Here is a 14,480-nt window from a genome sequence, read left to right as displayed (position 1 = left end):
CCTTTCGATGTCACAAAACAAATATAGATACGCAATGAAGCGCAGGCTTGGAGAGTATGTCACCATGGAGTTGTGAATTCTAACAACCGATCGACCCCACCCAACAACCCTTATGTCTCACATCCGGGCCTAGCCAGAGTAAGAATTCATCCCAATTGGGAACCTGTGTTTATGAACACAATGGAGGTAGGACAAGAAGAAAAAAACGTCCGGGTTCGATCACGGCTATCTCAGTGTAGATAAACAGCGGGACAAGTTCTTATCCGAACAAATCTACAAAACAGGAACATTTTAACACAGACCAAATAATTTAAATGGACAGTAGAAATTATTAAAATTGCCTTACAAATCAGATTGCATTTATTATCACCCATTGTTTAAATGCAAATTAAATATACAGTTAATTCATCAATCATTGTTTGTACAATGTATCCAAATAAATAATATATGTATTGTTTCTATAAATTAATTTGGGGGCAATTTCAGTGAATGGCCACCTCATATTGTGCATAGTACTATTGTGTATATGTCAAAATATGTGCAGTATGTCTGAAGATCGGGTAATAAGGAAACAAACTAAATTCAAAACCAAAGTGTGCAGAATAAACATTCCAAGAAATAAAGAAAACTAAAATCGAAGTTATTGAAGTGATATCCAGGAACAGATTTCTAAACTGAAATAAAGTTGTACACAATAAAAAAATACAGGAAATTACATTGCATTGATTAAAGTTGATTAAAATGTACATTAAAAACTTTGTTTAGGGAAGGATGGGGGACACTGGACGAAATTGAAACAAAGAAATATTTAAATAATTTTTCATTGCATTGGTTGAAAAACGTTGAAAAGTATACATGAGAAGTTTGCGTTTTGCATGAAAATGTTGCATTTAACAGATGAGTTTAAAATGTTAGGGTAAAAAACAATACCAAATCCCAAATAGAACTGTATAGGTGAAACAAAGAAAAGCAAAATCTAATTGCATTGAAATTGTAAAATTACAGTAACATCGGTAAACTTGGGGCATGGAATTATCTAGAAATACAGGGCGAACAAAACCATGCACCCTGGGTCGGACAAGAAGCATTTTTGCGTATTGAGAAAAATTGTGTCAACCCCACACATAACACATGTCTCACAACCTCGTTCCTAGGGTGATCAATCTTTTTCAAGCATGCCTTGCTCACTCATAAACCCTGAAATTCGTTCATTAAAATATGCCATATATTTTTTATTTATTTTTTAATATTTAGGCCTATGGTCGATCCATGTATGGTAACCCACAAAAGAGGCATCAAGTCAATGAGCAACTGGTCCCCTTTCATTATTCTTTGATCTTGAATTTGTCTAATACTTAGGGTGATCGTGTAAAAACACTATCCATTTGAATGGAATGGCACAAAATACTTATTTTGACCTGCGCCTACTTAGCATCCTACAAGCCCCATGTAAGAGCTCAAAAGTTTTAACAAGCGTGCAAAATAAGTCACTTTTTGTAGCCAATCAGTTCTGTTTTTTTCAGTACATCCTCACCATGGGTTTATTGTCGAGAGGTAATGATACAATGTGCTGCCCATGGTGTCGAGGCCGAGGTCACACACCAGTTCACAACTTCACACTACCAACATTTTATAAGCGGACATCTAAATGTAATTTACATAGTAACTCATGTCCATGGTGCAGGGATGAGAGTCATTACTGACAAAAAAAGTCTCTAACTGGAATCCAGATCTTAGGAGGTAATATTGAAATGATAGCATTTCCACCTACTGATAACCCTTGGAGTTGTTGATTCCAAGAGGTTTTTGTAAACACTATCCTCAGCTCTAGAGAAGTAGATCAACGAGCTGACTTGTTTAATTTGAAGAAAACACAGCAGTAAGTTTTTATTTACCACGCAGACTTTAAAAGAGTCTGATTTCAGATAAAAGTCGGAAAGTTCTCATTCCTGTGAGTGATCCCTCTGGTTCTTTTATATGTTTTGGGGGAAATCTGAAGCATTAGGCACAAAACACTTCATTAAATATTGTGAAAGAAAGATAAAATAAATTAAAAACTTTACTGATAAAAAGCCACTTCATGCATTTCATAATTGACTATACATGATTGCATTGGTTGTGCATAATAATAATTATTACTGCATTGCTGGAAGCATCCGTGTTTTCTACGATGAAGACATTACTTCATGAAGTCCCTGTAAAATGAGAGAGAAAGACAAAATCACAATCAACCAACCAGAAGTTCTTTTTCCCCTTCATTTTAAATAGGACACTCTAAACTCCCTCCCACCCCACCAAACAAACCCCGCCACCTCCACATCCCAAGCACCAATACAGTATCATCCTACTTGTTCCGACTTCACAAAGCACCTAAATTAAGAACTGTCTCAATAAATGGCTTCATAATACAATATATACAATGAAGAAAAAAGTAATGCTTCGAATGAACAAATAGTTTGTTTAAAAAGGTCTCCAACATCGGTAGTTTTCAATGGCTTTTCTGGCTCAAACACCCCAACAAACAAACACCCAAACAAACACCCAAACAAACAAACAAACAAACAAACAAACAAACAAACAAAGAAGCAACTTTGTAGTTTAATCAGGAATAAAATTAATGATCTATGTTTTAAACAAAAACTTAATTTGGATTATCAGTCATCTGAATTGCTTCTGAGGTCGGTGTTTTTTACCTGATGACACCAGATAAGTCGGGCGAGTCCACGATGTGACGATGACCGTAGCCGACATATCCAAAGGAATGAAATGTCACTGGTGGTAGAGATTTGTCACGATTCTCAACGCTAAACTCGTACAGCTGAGGGAGGAATTCACATAATACGGTTCAAAATATGACTTTGTGAATCCAAACAATCATTGTCCCTTGACCCCGCAACTCCAACATCATTACCCTATAAATCTTAAGAATAAACTATAAATAATAGTAAACTTGCAAGTACAACCATGTAATAATTCTCTTTTGAGGAAGTGATGGCTTTCAAAAAGCTGGTTTGGTCTTGACGTATGGGACAGTATACTCTGCTCGTCTTCACTCAGGAGAAAATCTTGGTGGCACCATTTTGGGGGTCAGATTCCCCATGTGTTACTGGTAGCGTACATTTTAGGCAAGGCGAGCATGGATAGACCCTATTGTGTTGGATTAACCCCTTAGCCCAATTTAAGAGAGTCGAGAAAGTTTGAGGAATGGACCAAGTAAGCCTGGTGAACAGGGATAATAATGTTGTAGAGAGCCTTGAGCAAGCTAGCGTCAACACCATTTCCCTTTTTGCAGATTCCAAATACACCTTTAAATTGTTTGGGGTTTTAAAATAGTCGATCTTTTTATTCTTTAATGCCTTGTAAAAGAAAATGTTGAAGGAATGCAGCTAGAAAACGATAGTTATACTTAATTTTAATTGTCTTACTGTCAAGGACTTACTTGTTTGCCTAACTTGTATGGAACAACAAAATCGTCTTCAGCGTGAAGTATTAAAACCGGACAGTTCACTTCTTTAAGGCTGAAATAAAACACAATATACAAAAATGTGAAATTATCTGATCAAATGTGCATTATTTATTAACCCAGTGTTTGGATTGTGTACTGACACCGACAGTGACAACTAACTAATTAAGTTTCATTTCATTTATGCTGGTTGTGATTCAATGGCAGGCCTGTATGCTTCGTTTTTGAAAGGGCAAGGGCACCCAGGTATTTTTTTTTTAAATATCTACTGGAGCATTTCAAGAGCACCAAGGCAGTGACCAGGGGGCATTGAGGCATTCACCTTTGTGTCAGGCCTGCAATGGAGAGAAAAACAAGGTAGGGAGTTTCAGTTTTAGAGGTGGGAGGAAACCCCCCAGAGCTTTATTCCAGGGAAAACCCACGCAGTCAGGTAGGGACTGAAAACCCAATCCACATTGTGTCCTTGGCTTAATTCAAACTTATGTCCAAGGGGTGGCAAGAGAGACAACTACACCCACCAGATCAACTTACTTTGAGGTGGGAGAAAAAAAACCCAGAGAATTATTCCAGGGAACACACCATCAGTCACACGGGGACTGAAAACCCAATTCACATAGTGCTCCTGGTGGGATTCGAACCAGGTTCTAGGGGTGGAAAGAGAGACCTGTAGTTCACTGGATCAACTTACTTTTCTTGCGAGTCAAACATCGCCTCTTCTTGCTCATACGCTAAGCTAATTAGCGACAAGGAACCAGGGAGAATCCACCAGGGCTGGAAATAAATCCATCAGAACAAACAGTTAATGTCAAATAAGAAAAACATTTCAGAACAATCAAAGTATTAAATAAGTGGTCCAGCAATTAGTAATTAGGGTAAGTTTTTGGAGCTCATTTTTAGATGCTATCTTATGATTTTTTATATATATATTTATATTTATATTAAAAACTACATTCATGGACATTAATTAGGTATAAACATTAAAAGATACAGTAGTGAGCAATTAAAATACAGAGGAAGGCATAAGAAACAGCTGGAGCCCAAAGGATTTCCTAAAAGAAACACATTTCCTGTTTAGGTGACCCGCTACGTGAAAATGAGTCAGATGTTGACAATTTCAAGGATTGAGTTATATGCATGGCTGAAAAGAACACACCAACAGCAGTAATTTGGTATATGTCTTAGCTTTGGGGTGTATCGCGTTGCTGAGTTACTTCCGTTTGAAATAAGCCAATACATAATTTTTTCTGGAAAATGAGTTACAAGTTAAGTGATGTTTTAAACTACCATTTCGTGCAAAAAGATACAAATTAGACATAAGTATGATCACAAAACTGATGTATTCATAGCTTTATTGCTTAAAAGTAAGGGTTCTAAAAGTTAACCATGCAAATATAGATCTAAAAACAAAATTGTAAACAAATAAAATGTTTTTTTTTTTTTTTCCACATTCAACTGTCCATTACTTAGTAATGCATTGGGCGACATCTGACTCATTTTCACGTAGCGAGTCACATAGAGGCTCTCCTCTTTAGCTGGTCCTTAAGAGCACGACGAAAAAACATGAAATATAAAAATAATTATACAAACAGCAATACAAATATAAAAAAAAAGGAATACAAAAAATTACACACGGCACAAGTGACAGAAAATCCAGTATTTGTATTCTTGTGTCATTTAAAGCTGTATGCATCGCACCCCCAGTAAACGATACAATACGAATGACAGATTGATTGTTAACGAGTCAAATGTTTTTATAAAGGGAAAGTATTTCTTTCTTACCATTGTAAAGAGATGATTCCTCATAGCGTCTTGCATGCTGTTATAAGGAGCTTCTAAAATTAAACCTTCAGGACATGATCCTACAAAAACAAAACAAAACAAATTGATAAATAAAAACAAGGTCTGCTGGCGATATGAAAGTAGAATTATTCACATGGATGGAACTTCCCATTTTTCATTCATGATGTTGGAATGCTTTCATTTGAGGAAGGACACTCCTAAGTTAACATTATTACAGTCAATCCTCGGCATTATCATTATTTTTATGAATTCCAGAAAAGAATCTGAAATACTCCCAAGCAGGCAAAATAGTAAATAACTTAGATTAACCTTTTTTCGTTGTCAGCTGTACAATCAATAGTAATTCAGTACAAATACAATAGGTTGCAATATGACGTAAATTAGCCATCTTTACTGGCAACTTGGAACACAAAGTCATGCATTAGACCTGATATGGGCATGCAGCACCCGCACATTTCACAACACTCATTGCCTATTGGTTAGTGACCAATGCAACTGCGTTAAGAGTGCTTGACACGCTTGCAAACCAAAGCGCAATTTGCCCATATCGATGGCGTCTAACAATCAACACTTAGAGTAGGTCCCGATGTGATTGTAGTCGCTGAAGCCTAACATTTTGTGCTCGCCGAGCCCTTTCGTCCTACTACTTTGACCATTGAAGATCGTAAATGTTATAAGCATGAAAGAATCTTACCTGATTGACATAGTTTTTTCACCATTGCACTTCCAATCCTAAAAAAAATAAGCACAAGGTTCAAGTTCATTGGGTAAAGATTTTATGACATTCGCTAACAGATGTTGATGTTGGAAAACCCTACTCATAGCTTTGATTACCACCATACCAATATTACCCCCAAGCCCCAGTGCCAAGATGGTGACCCAACTTCCTACTGACGTGTTTCTTACCCATAACTGTTGTACTGTGTAAATTGAGTCTACATTGTGGCGTAGGTATATGATGAACAACTCTCATAACTTCCATTGTCTTTCTTTGTGGCTGATGTGACAATAAGCGCAGCCTTAAAGTGTTGTCAATAAAAGAATCTATATAAATCTCTCCTGGCCCAATACCTAAATGGATTTCTTACCCACTTCCCATAGAGTGTCCCCATACATAGATTGGTGCGTGTTTACTCCTCTCTTTAGCCCATCTATATGCAGACTCTGCATCTCCTACAACACCTTCTGCCGACGGCCATCCACTTGAGTCTCCGAAACCTTCAAGGAACCAGAAAGCACTTAGTACACCCCACTGAGTCTCAGCACAAGCGTAAAACCAAAATAATATTCTTTAAATCCCAAATGCAATTATCACACTCCTGAACCAATGAACTACTTTTACTCGACTGATTACCCACATAATTTTTAAGGTAACTATCTTGAAACCACTCTATCTCATAATTCAAAAAAATTGTCCCAAATCTTGCAGGAAATACTGTATATTATAGCACCAGGAGTGTCACTGGGGGACGGACATGTGCGCTCTATAAAAAAAAAGTATAATTAAGAAGCCACAATTATTATTATTATATCTGTATGCTTCAACAATATCAAAGTTGTAGAGAATGTCAACTCTTACCTCTATAGTCTGGTGCTATTACATGAAAGTCCATTCCAGCTAGCAGTTTGTAGAGTAGCAAGCGGTGGGACGCAGCCCTGTCAAATAATCATTCAATCAAAAACACAACTTGAGGAATTAAGTCACGAGGTATACATGTAAGCGATTAACATTGTAGAATGTCTCCAGGCCTGATACTTTACAGAGGCAACAAAGGTGATTGCCTCCATGCCCCTGGTCTTTGCCTTGGTGCCCTTGAAATGCTCCTGTAGAAATGTACTATTTCGTCATAGGGTGCCCTTTACCAAGGAGAAACCGCCTTGGTGCCCCTGCCCTTTCAAAAACGAAGCATACAGGCTTGCATCTCATACAACACCAACACCAGTGGTCCATTGGAACCAAGCTCACCTATATTCATTTTACATGGAGATAAGCAGTCAAATTCTACACACATAACAACATTACATGACATGCAAGTCAGAATGTACTGTACATAACACACAGTGCACACAGCATGCAGACAACCAAAAGTACAATTCCCATATCTGTGTTTTAATTGGTCCAAGGTGATGTTTGTCAGCTGCACTCACATCACCTCGGACCAATCAAAACAAAGATATGGAAAGCTAAGGTCACTGCAATGAACTCATCGTCTCAAATTAAATCACCGGTTCTAAAAAGCAAATACCTGTCTTTATCCTTGCAGATAAAGAGAGAAAAGATAGGGGACCAGTCTATGATAGGTCTTCCTTTGACCTCAATGAGGGCGCTATTTTAGCTTATGATGTCATAACGCACCTTACAGAAAGAAAAATAATCTATGCTGAAAACAAATTCATCTGATTGTTGCTTCCAAGTGGCATTATATCCTTGACCAATTATTTACCTTGTTCCTGCATTTCCGTGGAGGTAGATAATAACTGGTTTACCATCGCTGAGAGCCGAGTCAAACTGGTGATCTTGTTCGATGCTACTACCAATCTGTGACGACTGTGGTAGTATTTGCCTAGAAGACAAAATTGGATATAAGTAAAGTGTCTGAAAGTTTCTATTTTGGGGGCAGGGAATACAATGTACTTAAAGTTTCTATTTTGGGGGCAGGGAATACAATGTACTTAAAGTTTCTATTTTGGGGGCAGGGAATACAATGTACTTAAAGTTTCTATTTTGGGGGCAGGGAATACAATGTACTTAAAGTTTCTATTTTGGGGGCAGGGAATACGATGTATTTAAACAGATCTAATCAAAAGCATTTGAAAAAACACACCTGTTTTCCAAGTTTAAATATATAGTCAGCATGAAGCAATTCTTCTACTCCTACATTGTACTCGACAGAGTTCATAAAACAGGACATACATGTAACACCCCGAGGAGTAATTATGGTAAAGTATTTTGCTCAAGTGCCGATATTGCGATTCAAACTCACATTGTTGTGACTGAGCCACCAGAACCATAGTAGTGAAGATAATTACATTTGAAGCCCCACCAACTAAGCAAAAACAGATGTCCCCAAGTTTCCCTAAAATACCATTTCTGTTCACTATGTATGTAATCTTAGAGGGCAGACCTACCCATACTATTATTAAGTTCCATTAAAGAATTTCCTTATATTGCACTGCCTTTTAGTTTGGAATTTAACCTGAAACCGGAGACCAAATAAACAGCAGAGTCAGGACAAGCTTTCTTTATAGATTTTAAAATTAGGTAGTCTCTTGGTTTTCCCAATCTATCCTATGGCGGAGTTGCAGCCATGGTGGGCGGTGCTGGCCGGGTTTGCCAAAAACTAACAAACTTCGCCCAGCACTCGGAGCAAAATACACTGTGTTTCTCAGCCCAGATTTCCCCCAGATTGCACTTCAGCAATGATGGCCCCTAATCTATTATGTATCTGGTCCCGTATCTGGTGGACTAAATTGAATAGCCCACCACTAAAATTGGTTTAGCTATAATACTGCTCACACAGTGTTTCTGCAAACCAAAAAAGGCATCTATCTTGATTCAAATAAAGGTTAATCTACAACGTGGAAGTTGAAAATAAAAGATTAGATAGGAGGATATGTATGTGTACAATTCTGCTACTTACAGGAGACAGCAGATTTGCTCACACAGGTCCTATCTTATCTTGTTTTTCAACTTCCACATAGTGTTGACATGTCTTCTTACCACAATCCCAACTGAATGTCATCATCTGGGGGCAGGGTACCAATGCGAACATTCCTGGTACCCGACATATTGAGCGTCTCTGGCTTCTCAAAGTCACTATGAAGGGGGCTTTTGACTGTAATAATAAAAACATAAATGTTTCAGTCAATTCACAGAAACTAAAGAGATTGTTATTTATATTTCTGCCATTGTTATTAAGTGTTTGTTAGTTTTTTTTTTAGAAAGACAACATTTTATGATTGTCCTTCTTTGGCATGTCTTGTATACATTGCTCTGAAGATCACAATGATAGCAAAGATAAGATTAAAATGATCAAGTGCATTAAAGGCTTAGCAGTTTAGCCAACATTGCTAAATGCTTTTGCCATTACCTTATCTTTTTACACAACTGTTTCCCCTCCAAAGCCCACGGAAATTACTGTCTACCGCATAATACCTACATGTACTTTGTATATTGGTTTAAAACACAAAGTTAAGTTATAGTCAACAACCAATCTACATTGAAGAATTGGTTCATTTAACCATTATTTGTTATAAAAATTATTGCTGTGGTTAGAATTTAAGAATTTGACACTTCACTGTGCTAAAAAAAACGGTGCAAATAAACCAGTCCAATTTTGGAAAAGAAATTCGTACTAATAATATGCAGGTGTGGATTATGCATATAGGCCTATGTGGGCTCTTTTACACAGCTTTCGAGCAATTGACTCCACAAAGTGTTTTCTTTGTTCAACTTGGACCCAACTGAGGAATTCTTTAGAAAAGGGAATTATAGAACAATAGTAGAACCCCACAGCCCTGATCCATAAGGTTAGGGTGTGAGGGTGTGTGTTCATGTGTCACTAACAGCTTCAGTTACGCCATAGTTGAAGTGTTTGTATTTATATTGATTTGTTGTTAACCTGCAAACAAAAGACCAAAACATTCTCTGAAAAACGTGCACATTAGGTTTGGACTCTAGCCAAGTACTGTTTGTTGGGATCTTAAAAAATTGGATTGGCCTAAAAGTAAAACAGACTTGATTTTTTAACTGTGAGCAAGCTTCTGCATGTACTTCACTTATTGAGAATCCAAGTTGCAAGTAGGGCACAGACTGGGTTTACACTTTTTAGTCATCCATTTGACCGAGGCTAGATGGACTGCATGGACAAATGAATCACACACAACTTGACCATGGGCAGGAATGAAGGGTGAGGGGGTCAAGATACAGACAAGCACGTACACAATATTAACAAAAAAACACATTAATATCAGCAAGTTCACTGTAGAGTCACAAGGACATTTCTTCAGGATGTGTTTGTCCTGAAAAGAATACTTAACACCGGCATGCAACTTTTCCTCTTTTTCCTTCTTTGATTCCTGATTTCCTTTTTTTATTAATCTCAGTTTTACAAATCAAGATTCAAAAATACTACACAAAATCATTAAAACTTTGCAAGTTCTTCTTTTTGTGAAGTTACAGTTGCATGCTCAGAAATCAAGTTCTACCCCTACCAGTAACCAACGTTTTGCTAAAACAGGCAGACCTTGGGTCTATTTCACAAAGCAATAAAATGCATCACAAGACAACACAATGATTTGTATAGTACGTGACATCACACTTTACTTAACAACTTGGATTGATTTAAAATCCATCTTACATGTAGCTCTTTGAGAAATCAGCGAGAGGCCCCAATTTCATAAAAAAAATAAATGAATAAAAAAAGTAATGGAGGAATATTTAAACTCACCTAGACTTAGGTAGAGAAATTGCTTGGCTATGAAGGGAAGCTGTGATGCGAATGCTGGTACTAGAAGGTAGATGCACAATATAAAGGCCATCTTTTTGTAGAAACTGTTCCATGATGACGTATTCGATCTGAAAGAGAGACAAATTAATTATTCATTTCAAAACGATGAAATTACATCAATTGCAGTATTAAGTAGATTTGCCACCACTTTGTCATTGACAATCAAAACACACGGTAGACTCTTCAGTTCAGAGAAGCTTTAACTTTGTTTTTATATTATAAACAGAGTACTTATAGAACACACAATAATTAAGATTTTCACTTACAACGTGTGTATGTACATTTTTCTCCAATCCAGAGCTGTGTTGCTTTCTTACTGTAAAACCCCCAAAACAAACTACTTGAACAAATCTCGACATAAAACTGAACAGCGCATTCAGAGTGACATTTCAGACTGACTCAACTGAAATCGTATGATCATTCTTGCAGTCATACCAGTATTCATTGAACTTTAGACTCATCGAGCATGCCTTGACACTCGACAAACCCCTCAAAAATGGATTTCACTAATATTATAATAAAATTATCAATGACCCATATTTTTAGGGATTTGTAGAGTTACTAAAAAGTGTTCATGCATTGCACTTTGCACTTCATGAACAGAACTGATGTGAGCTATAAATTAAATAACAGTACCAAATCAGATTTAAAATAAAATATAAAATTACACACAAATCAAGTGTATGCCAGAAAAAAAGGGATAAACCAGTGTTATAGTGCTGCAGTTTAATAGGCCAAGTGTCAAGACTCAATTTTTTTTCAAAAATGTTGACATCTGCTGTACATATATTAACCGCAGATGTCAAAATAATAAACAAACCCGAGTAAAGCGCCCAAGTTACTAACCTTGCCAATTATAGACCTATTTCAGTGCTTACTACATTCTCTAAAGTTTTTGAAAAACTAATTTACCACCGTCTTATTAACTTTATAGATAAACACAATATTTTATCTGACTCGCAATTTGGTTTCAGAGAGGGACGCTCAACTGAACTAGCAACGTCACATGTTGTTAATAAATTGCTTAAAGCCATAGACGATGGTAAATTCTCTGTCGGTATATTTCTGGACCTTTCAAAGGCTTTTGATACAGTTAACCATAAAATTTTATTTTGTAAACTGGAAAACTATGGTGTCCGTGGTATAGCCTTAAATTGGTTTAAGAGTTATTTATCGAATAGAATACAAATTGTTTCCTATAATTGTGCTAATTCTGATGAGCAACCTATTTGCTGTGGAGTTCCGCAGGGTTCTGTACTGGGCCCTTTACTATTCCTTATTTATATTAACGACATCTCATATACGTCTGATAAAGTGTCCTTTTGCTTATTTGCAGACGACACAAGTTTGGTGTATAGTCATAACAATGTGGACACAGCTATTCAGATCCTAAATATTGAACTTGAAAAAATCAGCAGCTGGCTCTTAGCAAACAAATTGTGTATTAATCTACTTAAATCAAACTATATGATATTCTGTTCCAGACAACATAAATATACCCAATCTGTTCCTCTAGTCTTGAATGGTGTTAATTTAAAATGTGTTACAATTACCAAATTTCTAGGTGTGTCAATTGATGAAAATCTTACTTGGAAGAGCCATGTCAGTGAAGTTTCCAGCAAGATATCAAAAACTGTTGGTATTATGAATCGATTAAAGACCTTCATTCCAAGTGATATTTTACTTATTCTTTATAATTCCTTTGTTCTTCCGTACTTAAATTATTCAGTTCTAACCTGGGGCAGTTCCTCAGTGAATTGTGACAAACTTCTTTTCTTACAAAAACGAGCTGTTAGAATTATTTCCAGTGCTGGTTACCGTGATCATACTGCCGACTTATTTGTAAATCTAAAATTGTTAAGATTTAAAGACATTTACTACTTAAATCTAGGTAAATTAATGTACAAGTATACGAACAATGCATTACCTGGTTGTTTTATCTCATGTTTTGAGTTAACTTCCAACATACATTCATATAATACCCGTAGTGCTTCTAGCAAAAACATCCATGTCTGTTACAATCGAACCTCACTCTATAAAAACAGTCTTATACAGCGTGGTGTGAATTACTGGAACGGTCTTAATGAGTCCATTAAAAAGTCACCCTCGCAGTCAATATTTGTTGGTAAACTGAAAAAACAACTTCTTGATACACACGCTTAATTTCTGATTCTTCTTTTATCATTTTTCGTATTACTATGTCTTAGCGACTGCATGATGCACACATGTCCTGTCATGTCCCGTCCTGTTTCGCTGTCTGTCCCTAGGTTAGGGTACAAAAGCTTTTCTGCTTCACCCAAACCTTAATGTTGTCCCTTAAATAATTATAATAAACTATACTTAATGTATACAAGTAATGTTGTAATTTAACCTCTTACAACCATTGTATATTATATGTCCAAGGACAGCATTGAAATAAATGTATATTGATTATGATTATAACCAATCTTATTTACACTATCATCTACACTTACTTTCTGCATTTTGAACCATGGACCATGGACAACAGTGAAAACAAAACAATTATTCTGATTAAACTTATAATATAATAAATTTAATATATCAATAATTTTTCATTATCGCAATCTTTTATAGTTAGATGGATCAACTACCTCCATGGATGATGAATTAAATTTAATAAGTTATGGTAAATTTACATTCAGTATAGAAATGCTCATATAATAGGCCTATTATTTTTATCTGAATCCTAACTCTCCATCCTCCCACAAACTACTCCTACACACATGTCCTACTTACAGAGGATTTATACAATTAATTATTGCAACTTTAAAATTGTCCTAAGACTTAAAAAAAAAAATTAAAAAAAGGGACAAAACAACAGAAACATAACCAAGCAACACACTCAGTCATCAGTCAGTGTCGACATTCTTTTCACAAATTCAGTACACACAAAATTTGTGAATAATACACAATCCCCAATGCTAATTTATGTTCCTTGCTCTATGGTTTAACAATAAAGAACAGTGCCTTCTGCTCCTTGCTCGTTGGTGAACCATTGAACCATGGTTGAATTGAATCGGTTCACATTCACTGCCACACCAACACCGGTCATGCCGGTGAATTCACCGGCAGCAAAAGGAAGCACATTACACACACACAGCACATCACCGTGTCCGTGATGCTATGTAAAAATGTACACAGGCATTCTCGGCATTCTACGTCGGCTTACCTCTGGGGTTCTATCACCAAATTTGAGTCTTTCTCTTCAGACGAAACGCCATTCGTTTCGCCACTCGTTTCCGCCTTTCTCCGTTTTACAGACATAATTACTAAATCACAAATTATGTGTTTCTTAAATCAGGCAAATTATACACAAAATCAACAAAATTATTACTACACGCGTGCATCAACTCTCGACTTACGATTTGTAAATAAAAGATGACGTCACGAATATGCCGGTACGCGCGCGCCACCGCACGCAGCTAGCTGGGTATGGTGTGCCAACTCTGACAAATATCATTGCTAGAAATCGACAACAAATAGTTATTGGTTTTATATTCTCAAAAATCCATCATAGCAGTTCAGTGATTAAAGTGTCAATATATTAGAGTAGTCAAACACACAACTGTAATCAGTATTCAACAAGAAAGGGGTGGGGCATGCGGGGAGGGGGGTTCGGCATGGTGTGGTCCATCAGGGATAAATTGGTCACTAGTTAAAAGTGAAATACCACATTTGAGTGGAAA

General features: G+C 36.6%; 1 protein-coding gene across 1 annotated transcript; it reads right to left on the bottom strand.

Annotated features, from left to right (window-relative positions):
* Window positions 1-331: 331 nt before the first annotated feature.
* LOC117294967 (lysophosphatidylserine lipase ABHD12-like) lies at window positions 332-14,146 on the bottom strand. Its single transcript, XM_033777526.1, has 12 exons — window positions 13,964-14,146; window positions 10,714-10,841; window positions 8,985-9,099; window positions 7,708-7,827; window positions 6,843-6,919; window positions 6,352-6,481; window positions 5,958-5,995; window positions 5,243-5,322; window positions 4,152-4,234; window positions 3,440-3,518; window positions 2,694-2,818; window positions 332-2,195 (listed from the first exon to the last, which is right to left on the bottom strand). The coding sequence occupies exons 1-12, from the start codon at window positions 14,056-14,058 to the stop codon at window positions 2,180-2,182; spliced, it is 1,086 nt and encodes a 361-aa protein (XP_033633417.1). The 5' UTR covers window positions 14,059-14,146; the 3' UTR covers window positions 332-2,179.
* Window positions 14,147-14,480: the final 334 nt, after the last annotated feature.

The sequence above is a fragment of the Asterias rubens genome, chromosome 1, assembly GCF_902459465.1.
Source record: "Asterias rubens chromosome 1, eAstRub1.3, whole genome shotgun sequence".
Taxonomy (NCBI): domain Eukaryota; kingdom Metazoa; phylum Echinodermata; class Asteroidea; order Forcipulatida; family Asteriidae; genus Asterias; species Asterias rubens.
Note: the sequence above shows the minus strand (reverse complement) of the source record. Positions and strands in the feature narration are given on the sequence as shown.

What these genes read in the sequence shown, in the direction of transcription:
- LOC117294967 (XM_033777526.1), bottom strand. Translation starts at nt 14,058, where the DNA reads ATGTCTGTAAAACGGAGAAAGGCGGAAACGAGTGGCGAAACGAATGGC. An exon ending in GACATTCAGTTGGGATTGTG is followed by an intron (nt 7,828 to 8,984) that starts GTAAGAAGACAT and finishes TTTGTCTTCTAG; the next exon opens with GCAAATACTACCACAGTCGT. An exon ending in AATAGCACCAGACTATAGAG is followed by an intron (nt 6,482 to 6,842) that starts GTAAGAGTTGAC and finishes GGTTCCTTGAAG; the next exon opens with GTTTCGGAGACTCAAGTGGA.